The sequence below is a fragment of the Macrosteles quadrilineatus genome, unplaced genomic scaffold (assembly GCF_028750875.1).
Source record: "Macrosteles quadrilineatus isolate MER2022 unplaced genomic scaffold, UCM_ALF_1.0 Scaffold_9__3_contigs__length_116548681, whole genome shotgun sequence".
NCBI classification, from domain to species: domain Eukaryota; kingdom Metazoa; phylum Arthropoda; class Insecta; order Hemiptera; family Cicadellidae; genus Macrosteles; species Macrosteles quadrilineatus.
The window spans coordinates 6,165,111-6,184,332 of NW_026542602.1; the positions used below are offsets into that span (position 1 = coordinate 6,165,111).

Sequence of the window (19,222 nt, forward strand, 5' to 3'; positions counted from 1 at the left end):
TTTAGGTTGATGTTAATAAATTTAACTATTTATGTTTATTACAAACAAAGCATGTGTTTTGCAAATTGTATGGTAGCAAAGTAATTTTACTGAGATTCCTCTCTGACAGATTAACTATAAGAAAGGGCCTTTTCTCCAATAAAATAAAGGATTTTCATGTAATTTTACTACTAAGATATTTGATAACCCTAAATTTTTTCTTTCTAAACTTACTGTTGTCAACGTCAGTCATCGGGTCGAAGGCCTTGATAGTGAGTTCGTTGGGGTCGAGTGATGCGAACGCATAGATGATGTGTGTGCAGAGGCTTGGATCTACGTGTTCCGGGTAAAACTTCCCATCTCCCTTCCTGTACCAAGCCCAGTTGGTGAAGTAGCAGACAACCTTCGCTCCTTCTGCAATACAACACCATAACTCAGGAACCAAAATGAACATTTGTACAAATGTTTACTTAAAATATCATTGTTGGGCAGAAATATGATTAGTCTATATTATTTTAATAACTAAATGTTGATGGTATTTAAAAAATTATCACGAATATTTTCCAACAAAGTTTTTACAACGGTTCACGATCTGATTTCAGATGCAAAACATCATGAAAATTTTTTTACTAGGCCTAATTGAGTGAATTTGAATTGTTTTGGAAAGTGTCTGGAATAATTGAAAAAAACATAAACTCACATTCACCAGAAATTAACTTTATACAAGGAATGACAGTTGATGTTTTTTTTGTTCTCAAGTAGAGTATTTGTTTTAGTAAAAAAAATCATTCAATTTACAAATTCTTGGTCTTATACATTATACATTTTATTACAGTATGGCAAAATTGTTTATGTATTGAACTTATTTTTAGTGTATAGAAATATTTATTATTTCTGAACATCGTTTGGGTCAGGCTGCTAAAATTGTTTCTAAAAAGTATCATGATTAGAGTAGAAAATGAACAAAATTGTTGACTTTACTATAATTACCTTCCTCTTTCTTGAAAGATGAAACACTTTCCACATCATCTTCCTGATCATCGTTTCTTGAGGTGTCTAAACAGAAAGAATAAGAAATAAGAATTAACAACGATTTATTCCTTGATTTATAAAAGAAAAGATACAACAATCTCATACACTAAATAGATTATTCTTTGAACGAGTTTAGACAATATGGATCAGTACCTAGATGGTTGCCTGATTTCTTGACTGTGTGTCTTAACTAACAACCAAGAACTCAAGCAACCAATACGGTGAATACCTACTACCTTTAAGAGTTTTAATGAAGATTGGTGGCAGAGAGGAGGAAACTAGAGACATAGAAGAAGTGAAGAGGAATGAGGAGAAGATTGAAATCTTGTTTCAGGTGGTGGAGAAGGAACTGTGGATGGATAGAAGATGAATAAGCCTGGTACACACCCTGACTGCAAGACAATCTATTTAATAAAATGAGGGCTTTTCTGTAACAATCCTTTTCTCCCCGTCCTACTTTACTACTTTTAAGATTTAAGTGTCAATTTAAAGCTCATAATCTAGCCTGAGGAATTAACTTCTAAATAACTTAGGTAACTTCATGTAGGGCTTCGCCCCTAGTATTTTATTGATTTCTAGATCTCTAGAGTTCACTTTCAAAGATCCAGTGATGCTGACCCACTTTCCTTACAACGGTCTAAACAGCTGAACCTTCAGTTGAAGATTTTTTCCTATTGTCTATGCCAGTGGCAGTTTTACTGGAGGTATCACATAAGGAAGCATTCAAATGTTGTTTTGGAAAAGCGGTTCAAACACACGTGGGTGTGTCGGGAATCGAACCCGACCCTCCGAAACCAAAGTATGAAAAGGTAACAATTAGGCTAACAACACCCATAGATGATTCAACTACATTCATATAATAAACATGAGTTTTTGAAAATGGATTTTCAATTTAGGCTAAGTTACTTTTAATGATAATTATAACCTGATTGAGGTAAGTAAATCACATTTTACAGTAAAGAAATAGATCTTAATTCAACAAATTTAATTTATTGTAAATCAGAAGTTTTATTGATCTATACTGTCTAAATTGCACTTTTGATTTCAAACATTATTTTTGAAAAATAAAAAGGTGTCACATTATTCTTTTTGCCTCAGAAAAAAGTTTTAAACTATGTTAAAATGAGTGATTTGCGCTCGGGTCCCCTCATTTGTATATATCTACTGAACTACAATTTAGTCCAAGATCAACGAGATGTACCTTCATCAGAACACTTGACCAGCGACGGCCAGTTGCACAGTCCCAGGTCCGAGTCGTAGTACATGTCTGGCGGACAGATGTAGAGGTGCTTGGCGTGGTGGTTACACTTGTAGTAGACGGAGCAGTCACCAGGAGCGCCGGTGTAGCCTTCGCCATCACACTCAACAGCGACTGTCGACACTGATGGCCCCACTCCTAGCTTGACTGTACAACAACATACTGTAAGTCAATACGTTATCTTCTGTAAATCCAGGCTTTAAAGGGATCTATTCTCTAATTCTCAAGTAAACCTTTTAAACTTTAAAACGGGTTTTTGTGAACATTTTTGTAAGCAATATATACAATATACAAATAATCATAATTTATTGTCTTTAGGGATTTAAAATCATGCAATTAGACAAGGTCAGGTAATATACAGTAGGCTGCACATACAGGATTCTATGCTGAATAAATATTATCACAGGAAAGAGTGCATTAATAGTAATAAATGCAGCCAGTATATTGTATCAGTAGTGTTTTATTGTTTTGTGCTGTTCTGTACATCATGATTGATTTGTAGCAAACGGATTGATGTTTTAATTAATAATTGTAACTTATGTTCTGTACAGACGTTTTGCATAGCATCAGGAATGAGAGGGATGGTCTAGGATAAAGGATTTCTAGTTCCGCTGCTTCAGTTTATAAAAATCAATAAGAATGTTTTGCAAAAACCCTTAACCGTGTTTAATAGGAGCACAGTTTGTCACTATTCAAGTTGATAATCACAATTTCCCCCTTAAAAGAAGAATGTAAGGTACATCACCACTTAAAGAACTAATAGTTGACCATACACAGAATAGACTTCCCATGTAATGTAGTGCTTGTTTTATTTATTTTCATTCAATCTGACATTGTTTACAATTGAGTAAATTTGTCATTCAAACTAATTTGTACAAGTGACATTGTTGTAATTAAGTATTACATGTTGTTACACCTTGTAATTGCTACATTAGCTCACCGGTTGACAGAGTATTTTTAACAGCTCGCAACAGTGGGTACGGAGGACCACAGACACCTCGGAAGTCGTCAAGATCTAACGACCAAACCATCACACCACCCAGCCCCATCTCTTGGACATACTCCATCTACAGGACACATTTCAAGGTTACCAACATCAAAATACTTCATTTTTGTGATTATTATTATCATTATCAATTAAGATGGAGACATAAATCTATTAAGACAGACATGACAAAAGTGAAAATTTGCAATAATTTCTTATACATTTTGCATAAAAAGATTCTTATGATTTAATTTTAAAGTTTCAAAATTTCTAATAAACTTGTCACTTTGAAAAACTGTTTTAAATACTTACACACAAATTTGATTTACCGGTACTAAAATATGTGATTTTCTGACGGTAGCATTGTTTTACTGCGGTCTGATAGTTGCAATTTTTACAATAGGCCGATTTGCGTTAAGCCACACAAATCACTGTGCTAAAAGCGTCAGTGGTGGAAAATGCGACGACTTGGAAAACCACTGAGCTCATCACTAAAGCTCCCTTGCCCTAACAGCTTTAAGGATTAACTATATTTAAGTAGTGTTTGACTTGACCTTCTTAGCAATACTGGAGGAGTCCTCGTAACCGACCCACTGGTCCTCCTTGACCATGAATGGAGCTCCTTGCTTGTCTCTGTACCTCTTCCATTCCTTGGATCTCTGCATCTCGCACACCTTACAGAACAATAAACCACAGATTTAGAAACACCTACTGGAATCTTCTGGTGGAGGTGTCAAAACCGACTCAAATCTCAAAACCACCCAAACTTTGGACAAGTTTTGGTTCCGAGATTCAATCTACGAGTTTCGAGATTAAAAAGTAGAACCAAACAATCTCCTGCAGTTCAGAATATAATTTACTACAACATAAATGTACAATACTGTTTTATATTATTATTTATTGAGCACAAATAAAACAAATGAGTACTAAAACTAACAACAAAATGTATGAATTGATCTTATATTCATGTAATTTGTCAGTATAAGGGGTTTAATTTCTTTTTGTCTTTGTTGAATATCAAAAACAATACTTCTTTAGGTTTAAAGTGTTCTAGTCACATATTCTTCATGTTATTGTGTTAGAGTCAGCAGTCTAACTTCTTTCAGGATTGCATGACAATACATTTTACATTTTATTATTATTTTTTATTGTAACCTTAAGCAGAAAAGAAGTTTCACAATAAGGTTTTATAATTTGTGATTTTACTTTTTAAGTTTTGATCATAACTAGAATCTTACTTAAATTTGGTTGCCAGTGACATACTTGCAGTGAATGTATTCAAATACTACACTCATTGGAACACACGTTGGTTCTAAACAATTAATCAACAAACCATTTACTAAAAGCTCACATTTTGCTTACCTCATAGTAAGCCATGAGCCCCGGCTGCTGTGTGTACGGAGCCTCGCAGCCCTCCGCCGTGACAGGGGCCCCCACATGCCAGTTCTCAGGCTCCTCCAGGGTGAAGGTACGAGCATGTAGAGGTATACCAAGCACCAGCTGTTCTCGGCGGGCCCCGCGCTTCAGCCAATAACGGACAGCGTAGTCCTGCAAAACCAATAATTATTTACTAAAACATCGAGTTTTAGTATGTTACACTGATAATTTTACATATCATTACAGATTGTGCATACACGCAACCAGAATCGTATCTTTTCAACTGTAAAAAAAGCCTGATAAAAAGCTACTGGCATTTTAGCTAATGATTTTTACTAATTACATTTGATGTGATTAGGTAGAACATGTGACCTCAACACTGGAATGTTTGAGTTATAAATTTTCTGTCACAGAAGAATTTTAATATTTGGGTGTGATAATAAACAGCCAGAATAAGATGGATCAGGAAATACAAGCTAGATTGAATGGAGCTGATAGATGCTATTGGAGCTTATCAAAACTTTTGAAAAGCAGACTCCTGTCAAGAAACACCAAGGTTCGAATATATCTGGCAATAATCCAACCTGTTCTTCTCTACGGTTCGGAAGTATGGACCCTCACAAAGAACATAGAGAGAAAATTAATAACTTTTGAGAATAAAATACTGAGGAGAATATACGGACCAACTTTGGAAGATGGGGCGTGGAGGATTAGAAAGAATAAAGAGTTAGGGACCTTTATAAAAGACCTGATATTGTAGCTTTAATTAGAAGTAGGAGAGTCAGATGGCTTGGGCATGTTAGAAGAAGAGAAGAAGGCAGCAGTATAAGAAGAGTGTGGAGGGGAAAGCCTGAAGGAAGACGTCCACTGGGGAGACCGAGATTTAGATGGGATGACCAGGTTGCTGAAGACATCGGAAGACTGGGCGCAGAGTTGGACGAGGCAGAAGATAGAGAAAGATGGAGGCACCTTGTTGGCGAGGCCAAAAATCTCCTTGGATTTGTGTGGCCACAGGAGTAAGAGTAAGTAAGTAAGATTTTTACTAATGTTATATAGTCTAGAGGGATGAGCATGAGGTAGCATTGCATCCATGTTTAGATCAACTTTGCTCATAACACTCTGCAAAAAGTAATAACCTTTATAATTACCCAGGATGTTCAAAATCCAATTTGGGTAAAACCATTAACTCTATATTTTACATTTATACCATGGTTAAATTTCCCAATTTACTTTTCAATTACCACAACAGAGACACTCACAACATTGTAGTACTGAGAGAGGGCGTCGCTGCCTGACGGAGCGAGCGGAGCGTGGTGGCGTGCTCCGTCTTTGCGCTCCAAGTTAAAGTCGAACCCCTTCAGTAGAACCATGTCCAGCTGAGAACTTAGACGAGACACGTCGTAACCGTCTTCCATGCGGAACCTTGGTAAAGAAAAAGATTGCAATTTAATTTCCAAATCACTTATAGTCACTTCATTAAGATAGCAATTAACATTCTGTGTGTATTTTAAGTTGAACTGCAGGGTGAGTGTGATGCCTTGTGAAGCTTTGTTACTGAATGAGATCAGCTGTTTCTTCAGCCAAGCCCAACGAAGACAAGCTATAGGTTCAGTCTTACTGACTGTTCTCAGCTTTGAATCAGCGACTTTTTACTGGCAAGCACTATAACCACTCAGCTGACCCTAAAATGTTTCAAAACAACAGTCAGGACAATACCACAACATTTCAAAAGCAAAATACATTTTAAGGACATTAATTTGTGGTTTTCAAACCAACAAAAATTGGTTTTCAACATCAATAATATTATTACTATGATAAGAAATGCTGATTTAATATTTTTTACCAAACCATCATTATACTTTAGATATATGTATGTTATAAATTACTACGTCTTTAATTTGTCAAACAACGATATGTAAGAATTCTGTAGCAGAAACATTGTAAGATAAAATTGCAGGATTAAGAACTAATATTAAAGATTTTTCTAAAATTTCCAAGACACTATAAAAATTCCATGTGTTTAGAACCATAAAATTGGGATGAAAAACACAGAAACGATTTTTTAAAAAAACCTAAGACTTATTTCGGCATGTGTTTTTTTTTATTTTGTAAAATGGTAAACTAGCCTAAATAAAAGTAGACATACCATGAGTAAATACCGTAGTTCTGTAACCACAGCACATTATAAATGTTTTTTTTTCAATACTCAAAGATTCGTATAAAATCACCTGGAAGGAGATACGGAAGCTGTGAGGAGTTTACTTCGAGCATGAAGAACACTCGACAACTCTTCCACGAGGAGAGAAAAGTTATCTTTGTCTTCCGGAGTTCCACCCAAATCTGAGGCACCTGAAATATAAAGAGTTTATTAATGAGTTTTAATTGCTTTAAATAAGTAGCTTGGTTTATGATTGTAAAAAATCAAAAGTCATAATTTTTTCCATAACTGAAAAAAAAACGTTATATATACCTAAGTAGTAGGCTGTGTATTGTTATTGTGTCCACAGGTGTGTGTTATGTTTTTACAGCAAGTGTGAAGAATCAAATTGTATGAAACCTCTTACCTGGATATTCCCAGTGAATGTCGAGGCCATCAAAGTTGTACTCGTCCAGGGTACGCAGAACTGAGAGAATGAACATGCGACGATACGCAGGATCTGCGGCTATCTTGGACAGTCTCCCCGACACAGACAGTAGTACGGAGAGGTTCGGATTTTGTCGCTTGAGTCCCACGACTGATCGGTAGCCTCCTGTACAGAAAAAAACGAGTTTCACACACACATTAAAACCTTCTGTCAAAATCAACCACCACTACCATCTTTCATATGTATTTACGTTCATACGTTTTTTTTTTTTTAACAGTATAAGTGTAGGTTTCAACAGTTATTAGACATACCTAGCCTATTTTTATTGACTTTCTGTAAAATTACCAATAGGCAACATGTCTATTAAGGTCCGATTTCACCAAATTCTCGCTAACGATGGTTTAGTTAAACTTCGGTTAAAACTAACCGATGATTTAAACCACAGTTAAGGAAATCTGGTTTCACCAACGAAAACGCGTCAAAACTAACGCTGGTTTTATAAACGAGAGTTTAGAGTAAAATCCAGGTGGCGGTGGCAGTGAACTGTCATAATACCGGGCTGTTACGGGAGCAAGTAAACATAACCTAGAAAATAAATCAGTCAGTGTTTATGAGGTAGTGAAAACAAAACTGGAGACAGCAAGCTTACAGGAATACAATAGATTCTGAGCAAAATAACAACAGAAAGCAAGAATAAATACCAAAACAATTAACATAAGTAAATAAAGGCAAAGCAATGTTGATCAAACATATTCGAGGAACTAATTGGTTGAGTTTTGCAGTCGAGTCAAGACTCAAAATCCAACTTTTTACAGGGATGTTCATTATTCTGTTTGTTCACTCACCAGTTTGGTACATTTGAAGTAATGAAATAACTGGGGTCAAAAGAATTACAAGAACGAGACACAATAAAGATAACACCAAAATAATTATTTTCTATAAAAAAACTAGCAGAATAATGACAACTTAGGTTTAGATTTTGCTTTAATTACGTCTGACCGAACGCAAAACAATTGTTTGAACGTTGGGTTAGGGTTACCCAAAGCCGGGAGAAAGAAAAGGGAGCCTATTTTTTCGAACAATGAAATAAAAAATTTGATAATGTTGGTAGAAGAGCCAGGACACTCTTTTTAGCCGGGATAAAAGAGTATGGCTCTTGATCGCCAATCAGTTCAATGCAGTCGCTGATGACAGATATACGCCTTAACTAAAAACCTTGTGGGATAACCTAAAGCAATGCTCTATGTGGGATAGCCTAAACACAAATACTACAGTGGTTTGTATTCATTTCCTAAAGAAAAAGGCCATATATAATAATAAAATCAATTTAATCTTTGTTTAATCATTAACCCTTTCTCGTATCCAGCTAGTTAGGCGAACAACATAGGCTACTCTTCATTGCCATCACTTACTTACAAAAGCTAATTCGTACCGTATTCTCTTCTACCATTTCGCCTTTCCATATAAACTTTAAACTTAAAGCCAGCTGATATTTACTTAACGAAAGATTAAAGAAGTTAACCGGTCAAAATTGGGCAGTTAATTATCTAACGACGGTTTAGTCTAAACTAGCGCTAACGGCGAGTGGTGAAATCCGATTTCGTCAGTTAAGAGCTAACTGCAGTTAGAGCAAGGCTTAACGGCGGTTTAAAAGTTTGGTGAAATCGGGCCTAAGAAGTTATCTATGAAAACAACAAAAGCACTTTTTTGTCAAAACAACAATTAAATCAGGACCCTGAACGAAAAGTTATTAATGAATAAATACCTCATAAAGACCATTTCCAAATACTGACCACACTTAATAAACTTTGATTTATCAAAAGTGTACTGAAGACTTACCTTTGACAACGTCATACTCATAGTCCTTAGGCACCAAAGCGTTCCGATGATGATTGACACCTGCGAAGGCGTACACGAGGTGTGTGCAGGCGTGAGGGTCGATGTTGTCAGCTGTGAAAGTGGCCGGTGAGCGACGGTAGGCGGCCCACGACTCAATGAAACATACCAGGCTGCGAACTAAAACAAATGATACAATTAATAAATTCAAGTGTTGGAAAGGCAGGGGACTGTTAGAGGCAATATTGTTGGAGTGCATCCCATCTGTTCTATCTAATCAGCTGATTTTGGCAATAATGCGTCTTCTGTACAAGATTAGGTTCAAACTCACAGTTTGGCCAAAAGTCTTTCCGTAGGTATGTAAGGACTTTTAATTAGGCTAAATCCTTTCTCGGTATTGTAGCTAGGGTCACTTCAGTTCACCTTGATATTATTCAAGATTAACTCAAGTAAAAATGTTTGACAAGATTAACATGACAATATATTAGATCAGTTTGAATATGGATGATAAAAAGCAATATGAAGTTCCACAATTTTTCACTATAAAAATCAACATATGAAGCATCAATAATTTGAATGAGAGATCTAGCCTTTTTAACAACAGAACCATGTTTTTTCAAATTATTTTTTTCATAGACCATATTCTGAAGAGTTGGCACATGCCACGTGGTTTCAGAAATTCAACTTATGGTTTGGAACTGGTTACACTTAATAGTACTAGACCAATTATATTTAGCCAATATGTTTTTAGTTTCAGTTTTTAATGTCACCTGGTTGGTCTTTGACATCTCTCGGCCGCCACCAGGCTGTAGAGAGCTTTGCGTAAGGTGAAAGCCTCCTCTCAACTGCGTCTCTGAGAGGAACATGTTCTTGCGATCTGGAAAATACCAAACCACATATGTTAGAAAACCATTTAAACTTTTGAATACCAGAAGAGATACCAGCTGTAGCCAATCATGAACTTCTCAATGAGCAAAAAAAAAATGTGCTACTGTCAAAAATCTATTCCCTAAATTTTTGATAACTTATAGTTGTGTGTGATATAAAAGATGTTATAGTTGTATAAAAATATTCTTTCTCAGTTGAAAAGTCTGCGCATAGAAGAGGAATCAGTAATTTACATAAGGTGTTAGTTAGTAGGCTAATTCAATTTAATTAAATTCATATTCTATTGCTAAAAATAGGCATACAACTTTAACATTAAAATTGTCTGCTACTCACAGTAGTTGCTTCCAGACAAAGTCGAGAACTTTAAAGCGATCAAGAATTGCAAAACACTTTTAACCCGAGATACAATAAAATTGATTTTTGACAACATTGTAATTACCGTAATTTATAAATCAACATAAATAGTTAGGCTATAGACAAATACATGAAAGATAACAAGCATACAAAGTAGCAGTAACAGTGTTTTTTACAGAATTTTATATACCAAGCGACAAATTTACAGCAGTAACAAAGATTTAGTGGAATAACAGAAAAGTTTTGGATAATAATCTTCATTTGGGGCTCCTAGAATAGAATGAGAATTTGGGCGAAACATCTGGTTTGTAACTTTCTTAGACATGAGGATTTATAAGTGTTTGTTTTACCTTCTGGTCTGGAAGTTAAGGGATAGAAGTACAGTAATGTCTGTAGGCTCGGGTTAAAATCTCACCAAACAACTACTTTAAGCATTAATTACATGAAAATTTTTCAATCCCACTTTAAGCTGTACATCCATCGTCTACCTATCTAGAAAAAAGAGGATGGGTCTCAAAGACAAGGGGAGGAGTTTCTTTGAATTCGTGAACTCCCCCATTGCAGATTTGAACTGACGTATAAACTAGGCCTACCAGTAACTAGCCTAACTAGATACAGTGTGTAGAACACTCAAGGTGTGAATATTTGGTTTAAAAAAAAACTCAGCCTGAGAAGAATGAAACTACGCCTAAAAAAATAGTTACAAATCATCAAACATTTTTGGTTGAACAGTTGACACTTTGAAGAAAGAAAAGAAAGCCTCAGAGGACACAATTATTTGTTAATACACAGTACCAGTACCAAAACACAAAACAAATAAACTATATACAAATGGCAGTTAGTCACTGAAGCCACAAAGAAGGCGATCGAAGAAAAATCCAAAGTCCTCAGTTGGTTTGTGCAGCAGGATGAAATCTGTTTTTCAAACGAACTCACCTTCCCTTCTTTAGAATGCCAGCAAGTCTGCAAGCTAGAGGGACAAATCCTAGAACAGTGCACACAGCAAACTGACCAGCTGTGGTTGTGGTTTGTATCAGGAAACCAGCCACAGGTCCTGGCACAGGCAAGCTGGAGGCTAGAAACTTGTTTTGCTCTGTTGGTACGACTGTCATAGAACCATTTGGGTTTGTCGAAAGTGTGAATTTTCCTTTCAATGCAGCAATCCTGCTAACAAGATCCCTGAAATCATGTTCACACATAGCCAAAACGAAGAAGAATGTAGGCCTACTATGTTTTTGGTGGGACACACAAGGTCAAAGTTTGAAAAGGCCTTATCTGGGAGCTTGTCAAAAACCTGTATGAGGACTCAATGAAAATAAAACTTCAAGGTACTGTATCTTAAACTTAATATTTATTCATAGGCCTAACTAAGTCCAAGCAACCAGTGTCATCCACTACATTTTTGGTCTTCTGGTAAGAGTTGTGCCAAATTGGCATTTTACACTACCGGTAATTCACAACACTATAGACGTTTCACCATAGACAAACAGAATAAATACAGACTGTCAAAGGAAGGTTCCGCGATGTGCCGCTCGGTGTTCATCTCGATTCGCTGGCATCATCGGTTCCTCACCGTGTGCTACCAGCAAACACTGCAGCGGTGTGCGCTGTAACTACACGGCAATCCAAGCGCTGGATGCCAGAACTTATGCTAACCACAGCACAGCTGACGGTCTATATTTATTCTATTTGTCTATGGTTTCGCCCATGCTAAGATATGGTATCCTCAAAGGTAAAGCTAACAGCTGAGACCACTGCCTTAGCGCTGAGGATGGCAAATTTTTTTAGTATAGGCCTATGGACGAAACGTATTATATTGACTACAGTGTAGAGTTAATACCTGGTATTTTAATTGGGAGTGGTAAGTACACAATTACTAATATAGTACACTGAGTGTTTTCATTACTGGGCCCACTGTGTATGCCCAAAACGCAGACTGATTGTTTTTCGTGAATTTTAAAACTTGAACACATTATACTCACTTTAGACTGGTTTATGCCAATGCCCAATAGCCCAATACCCTACGTTCAAACAACCAAAACAGTGCTACACAACTATGAACTATTTTTAACTGGTTGCCGTTGATTCAAAACTTTTTTAACACCAAACAAATAGCCTCAACTCAAACCGATTAGACCCTTCCCTTCCCTTCGATAAGTAAGTAGACACAGAAAGTAGATAATTAGTATTGAAAGAGTATTGAGTTGAGTAGGATGAGGTTGAGTTTGAATTTCGTCTGCTCTTGCTCTTTCGATGAGCTCTTCTAACATCAGCTGATGTCAACAATGCAAGGTTCGTTCATTAATCAGTGCAGTAGAAACTAGATTTACACATCGTGTTGCCAACCTTACACCATTGATTATGAAATATGGTTTCTATAACCAATGCTGTTATCTGATTAGATCAATTGCTTCAGCCTTTTTAAAGGTTATGTACTTTTTGATCAAGTAGTATTCTGCTGAAACCCTGGTAATAAAAGAACTTGGTATACAGCCTAATGTTAAATTACCCCTTAACTGATGATAAACTTCAGTAGCATAAAACAAACACTCTAACTACAGTACTACTAGTACCATAAATAAAACGTATGTAGTACTCTGAACTTTAAAATACCTTTAACCAAACCGTATTCCTAAGTAACCTACTCCTAACCTGGCTTCCAAAACTCTTTGATGCCATCAGTACTCCCGGTTATAAGATCAGAAAGGAAATAAAGAGGTTTTATTTGGAAACATTTAAAAATTAGTGAAATAACAAAACACGGTCAACATCAAACAGCATATAAACCGGACATAAATATGCCATTTAATCAACGTAGGCTGATCTAAGGATAACAAATATGTTAGAGAATACTTTTCCTCATTTAAATAAAATGTCGCAGCAAATTACATGTCGATCAACTGACTTGTCGAGCAAGTGATATGTCGGTCAAATTGCGACCCACACTTTAGTCAATGTTTTTAGCTTTACCTCTCGTTCTCTGTAGGAACATGCTCTACGGCAGCACGTAAGGGTAAAGTCCTCTCCCCCAAGCGGGCCGAGGAGCCCGGTGACGTCACTAGGCGGAGGATCGGTGACCTCGGGTGGTTCTCGACATGTCCTCTGTGGAAGCACAGCACCAGGGGTAGCAGCAACAGGGCGGCTGCCCTCATCGCGGTACTGAAAACATTATAAACACGTTCTCAATTGTTCGGTTTTCATACGAGTCCCTAATAGTATCGAGCACTAATATATTATACACTTTTTAAATAATATTTCATGTCACTATAACACTCTTTGTAGCTTATCCTCACGAACCGAACCTAGATTGGACCTAAAAGCAGTCACAACTAATTTATCATTGGGTTTGTATAAAATTGACTGTAAATAGCTTTAATTTCTTTCAAATTCGATAAATGTCCGTTCTCAATGCATTTGCAATGAATTAATGAAGTTACTTTTCAATATATCTATCGGTATAAGCTATTTTACCACGGACTTAGGAGAATAAATACGTTTGATTGCCTTTAATTCGTGTAAGCCTGTCTCTTGTTTTAGGACGAACTGTGCAATGTGCACTTTATTACTACTTACTTACTTTATTACTTTGGTTATAAATTATAATACCAAAAGACAAGCAACAGTTCGTAAAACCCAGTTAACATTGCCAAAGCAATTTAAGTTAGTGGAACAAAATTAATAATATATTTGGGGAAAATCAAAACATACTCTCTAGCTAGATAGATAGGTACCGGACATAAAAATCCTCGAATTCTCCTTCAGTTAATAAGATGGATAATCTATATAAGATGTTGTTTTATCTATAATCTTGTAGTCAAAATTTTGCCCATATTCAATGAACTGTGGCCACTGTCACTGTGACTCCTAGTGCGTGATTCTGAAAAAATTATAATACTCTCTTCTACTTGATAGAGTGGTTATAGTCGACCATGGTGGAAGAAAAAACTAGTCGACTGTCCCATTTATTAGTGACATTCCTGATTAACTACATTTTTAAATGTTTATTTATGTTTACTGTATGGATTGAAAAAATCGACTTCATCCGTGTGATTTGTAATTAGACCAGCTGAAGGCAATTTTATGGCACGGTTTGGTCCGGTATGGTCTATGTGTGTTGTGTTTGTTTACAAATTATTTATTTTTATTATACACACAAAACCATCTTTAAACATTGAATGACCTCTGTTAGTACGGTCAAAAGAAGTGCTTGTCTATAATCAATCCACCCTATCGAAATCTCCATTTAGTCAACAAAAGATCACAAAAGATTACAAACAATGAGATGAGGAATCTCTTCACAGTATCCAAAGTCAATGTGTTCACATACAGTTAAATCAACACTATCCGCGTATGTGTTCCTGTCATCCTCAGGTGTTTTATGTGGCGCAATCCAGGCAAGCAGTTCCATGAGTCAGCCATCGCAATGCGGTGTTTAGCAAGTGAAGATTGAGTAAAATACCTCAACTAGTAGAATGAGGCTGTCGATCACAACCATTTTGGATTCAAGAAGTGACGCTTTAGTGTGTTGATGTGGGCGAGTTTTTTTATTTCTTTTATGTGTGAATTTTTATTTCCCAGTGTGCTTCACTCTGTAATTGTAACAACAAAAGATGTGCAGTTTAAATGTATAGTTATTTTCGTCTGTTTAATCATAAAGAGGCAGACACTGCTGTGTCGGACAGTAGGGCAGCGGGTCGATTGGTCGAACACGCGTTCAACAACAATGCTGACATAACTGTCACCGGGCCATTCAACCAATGATCAGCCAACCAGCTAAAAGAAACACACAGAACGTTGTGTCAATAGACCCATACAATCGAGTTATGCCATAGATTAGGGCCTACAGATTAATCATCCCTATATGGATTGCTGAAGACCATTCCGTGGCTATGTACGGTTATGTACAAAGCATTTCGTTTACTTTTTAGCGAATCCCATATAGGGAATAAGCTATTACCGTAGTACTCATGGTAAGACCTGGACGCGGGACCGATTTTTTTTTTTCGTTTTGAGGTCCCTAGAGGCTAAAATCACCATCCGTTCAAATTCATATATATATATATGTTTATATATTTATATATATATATATATATATATATATATATATAAATATATATATATATATATATGTGTGTCCGTTAGCACGATAACTCGAGCAAAAATGATCCGATTTTGATGAAATTTGGTACAAACGTGTAAACCTACGTTTATTCGAACGAGTTCGCGATCCAGCATGATCGGACCATGGGAACGGGGGTTTACGGGGGGTTTTATGGGGTAAAAATAGGTTTTTCCCATTTTTGACCAAAAAAACATAAAATTTAGCATTTTCTTTCCAAACCATTTTGTAGAGCTCTAAAAAACAAATAATTTAGTATATTGAAGTGTTATTATGCGCCTAATGGTTACGGAGAAAATTCCAAAAATTGTAAATTTGAAATTCCCATGTTATTCTTATGGAGAATAAGTCAACTGTTGTAGTTTGCTTGTTTATGAACATATTTTGATCAAATTTGGAAAATGTCTTTATTTCTTACTAACTATTAACATTTTACAAAAAAAAAAAAAACAGTTTTACCCTCCCTGATGCAGCAAACCTAAGTACTTGTTAAACTAATTCTATTTAAATACCTAGGGAATAAATTTTATATTTTATAAGTACACATTTCAGTGTAAATCCAATCAGTCAAATGGAAATTCGCTTAGTCTGCAGGTTTGCTGCGGCGGGGGTATTTTTATTTTGAATATAATCATAAAGTAATAAAAACTATTTAATGCTGCTGACTTGTAAAGACTTCATTGCACCCGGGCGTTCAAGTCACTACAAAACTACATTTGCTGTAAATTAATGAATAGAAATGTGTTTTGACACTACCAATAAAAGTGTTAATTTCTGATTCAGGATCTGAGCTCGCGTTTAACGAGTATCCAACCCACATTTTCGCTTATGCACTCAAATACTGAATAATTATGTCACCAAAGGTAATAAATTAATTCGTATAGCTTTCAATACATTTAGAAAGCATTTTTTATTTACAAGTCCTAAAGGCACTAGTAAATTATGAGCTATTTATACGAAGTGTTTATTTGTAAATATATCAAGAAGTGTCAATTTAAAAATTAATGTTGTTTACGTTCAAATACATTTCAGCGAATTACCTTCTATGGAAGTAGCTAATACCGTAGCCACGGTGAGACCTAGACCCGAGACCGTTTTACTTTTTCACTTTGATGTCCCACAGAGGTTGAAAACATAAATTCAAATTTTTATTTACGTGCGTGAACGCAATAGCTCGAGTAATTTTGATGGAATTTTGCATGCACGTGAAGGGTGGCATGGGCTTCAAAGAGTTCGCGAACCAGCAAGTTCGGGGTTTGGGAACGAGGTGTTATGGGGTTTTAAAACGTTTCCATCTAAAGTCAACGGCATCAGTGGGGATTATGGAGACGAATCCACGATATCGCTTCCCTTGGACTCATCCGTCACGCTGAGCCACCGACTGAGCCACCGAGCCACCGACTGAGCCACCGACTCATACATTTCGGATGCGACACACGGCTCTGTATGAGGAAGGTTGACTCTAGCACCACGTTCACCCTTGACTCACTGACACATTGTATAAACGCGCCAAAAGGGAAGTGTACATTGAATGGCCTTCATCTAGTGTCTAGACTACATAATTTAGTTCTATATTGACCTTGAGATTAAATATGTTTGTGCCTAAAATACTATTTTTAAGACTCTTTAGACATTTTTAAATAGCATTTAAATTTTAATACGTGCATTTTTTTTAATTTTCAAAAAAATAAATTTTGTTGTAGTATGAGGTGAAGATAAAACAAAAAAATAGTTAGGTCAATGGGGATGCTTTGCCCATTTATTGCCGTTACATTGTGCTTCATGTTTTTCGTTTCATTCAACTGAAAAATACGTTTCTGTTCAACTGTTTATACTGTGTTCTTTTAGAGTGTGAAGTGATAATCTTTGGTTAAAATACTGCAGGAAAGCAACCGGCCTTACATAAATCTTTTTATAAAGTTAAACAAGCACTTGCAGTTGTTAAATTTGTTTGATAATTAAAACACTATGGCTATACACAGGACAGTTGGTCAATCTCTAAGAATGGTGTAATAAGAGTTAAATAATATGTGTCCGTGTTAGCCTACATTTTTATTTCTCTGGGTCCTAGCCCGGAATTATTTTATTTTACACGTAACTTCAGGCTGAGTCTAGAAGGGATTGCGGCATTATCACTTGGATAAAATCCATTGGAGATTGGTGGGATATCAACCTTGCCCCTTGGAAACCTGATAAATAACATGTTCTTTCTGGTGCTATCTTTTGCGATATTTTCAGTCAATCGCAAATTAATTGAAAAATAAATTAAAACTGATTAATAAAATAATACTGGCAGATATTCGAATTGAAATAAAAGTATTCAATTACTTCAACTACTTAAAAAATATTTAATATAATTTAAGATTTGTCAATATTATATTCAGGATTTTTGTTTGAAAAGAAAAATATTGGGATGGCGAACACCCCAAATCAGAAATAGCTTCCATTAGTCATTTTCTGGGAACTAAATTATGCAATTGAATTTATTTATGAAATATTTTGGAAAATAATAGACAATCGCAAAATAATAGACTGACAAAATACTAGTATATAGTACATCTTATTATTTTTATAGTTACATCACCAGATTCCAAAAAATCTCATTTTTTGAACGAAAGACTACTTCTAACAATCAAGTAAATTAAATTATAAACCATAAATATTCCTAAAATATGTGTAAGATTCTTTTATCAATCTTTCGCAGGAAATCCGTAGGTCGAAGTTTTAATTAAAAAATCCACATTTCGAAGAGCAAAACAACCAGTCTCGCCATGAGTAAATTGATCAATATTTTGCATTTTAAACTTTTTCCGTACGTTGTAGAGTAGTATATTTGTTTAACGATTTTTTAAAATTTCTAACATTATCTTTGTTTGTACCTTAAATAAATCATTGAACTACCACTTCAATTTTATTAGAAAAATCTATAAGTCAGTTAAATAATAAAACTAAACTATAAAAGTGAAAATTAACTATACATTTTTTAAATGTTTATTAATTTATTAAAATTTAATTGGATTACAATTTGACCAAATTTAAAAATTACTAACTTAATTAATTGCACACAAACGACAATCTCACGCAATAAAAAATCATTACGATTTATTCTTAAAAAGGTTTTCTTACCTATTCAATAATACTACTTTAAGACCTACGTACCTTTAATACTTATTTGGTACCAACAAAATACTTCTAGTACGCTAAAAAATCTGTAAATTATTTAACAATTTCAAAACCACCATTTTATACTTAATTTTAAATTTATTTTCTGATGCTTACCGATGTGAAGCAGTTATAGATGATTGACGAGTGCAGGACACTAGGAAGGACAGTAGCACGGAAGGATTCAGCCAGGACACTGGCAGGACAATCAGGCGACACTAGCGCCAACAACGGCCGCCTGGCCAACTGGCGGCCATTGACTCCCTTATCAAGCGTATCACTTAATTGGCGAATTAGAGGGTAGGTCAGCACCCTGTGGAATATCTGCACGCTATGAGTAATCTTGCAAATTGATAAGGGAGAAATTTTAGTTTTTAAGGTAAAATAGATGGACTTTTTCTATAGTTAAGTTTTTTTTTTTACTGCACCAAGTTTGTATATTGTTTTGTGTTATGTGTAAAAACTCTTTTGAGTTAGGTAGGTTGATTAGGCAGTTAAACGTACGTGGATATAAGATCACTGGAAATCGGGAGGAATTTCCTTACCTTCAGAAACGTGGTAACCTTAAAACTTAAATAATTATCCTTTGCAAAAGTTAACTTAAAAACACAAAGAGAAATGGTGAAGAAAATGATTACTGTAAAACA

General features: G+C 35.5%; 1 protein-coding gene across 1 annotated transcript in view; it reads right to left on the bottom strand.

Moving 5' to 3' along the window:
- LOC129001980 (probable chitinase 10) overlaps positions 1–18,809 on the bottom strand; it is a 50,415-nt gene extending 31,606 nt beyond the window's left edge. Inside the window, exons 1-13 of the mRNA XM_054429449.1 lie at positions 18,693–18,809; positions 13,265–13,453; positions 9,823–9,929; positions 9,056–9,232; positions 7,196–7,381; positions 6,860–6,980; positions 5,891–6,053; positions 4,617–4,802; positions 3,809–3,928; positions 3,210–3,336; positions 2,213–2,416; positions 970–1,035; positions 214–393 (exon numbers count right to left, since the gene is read on the bottom strand). Of these exons, the coding sequence (XP_054285424.1) occupies positions 214–393; positions 970–1,035; positions 2,213–2,416; positions 3,210–3,336; positions 3,809–3,928; positions 4,617–4,802; positions 5,891–6,053; positions 6,860–6,980; positions 7,196–7,381; positions 9,056–9,232; positions 9,823–9,929; positions 13,265–13,446 (1,819 nt within the window). The 5' untranslated portion in view covers positions 13,447–13,453; positions 18,693–18,809. The remainder of the gene's footprint in view (positions 1–213; positions 394–969; positions 1,036–2,212; positions 2,417–3,209; positions 3,337–3,808; positions 3,929–4,616; positions 4,803–5,890; positions 6,054–6,859; positions 6,981–7,195; positions 7,382–9,055; positions 9,233–9,822; positions 9,930–13,264; positions 13,454–18,692) is intronic.
- Positions 18,810–19,222: the final 413 nt, after the last annotated feature.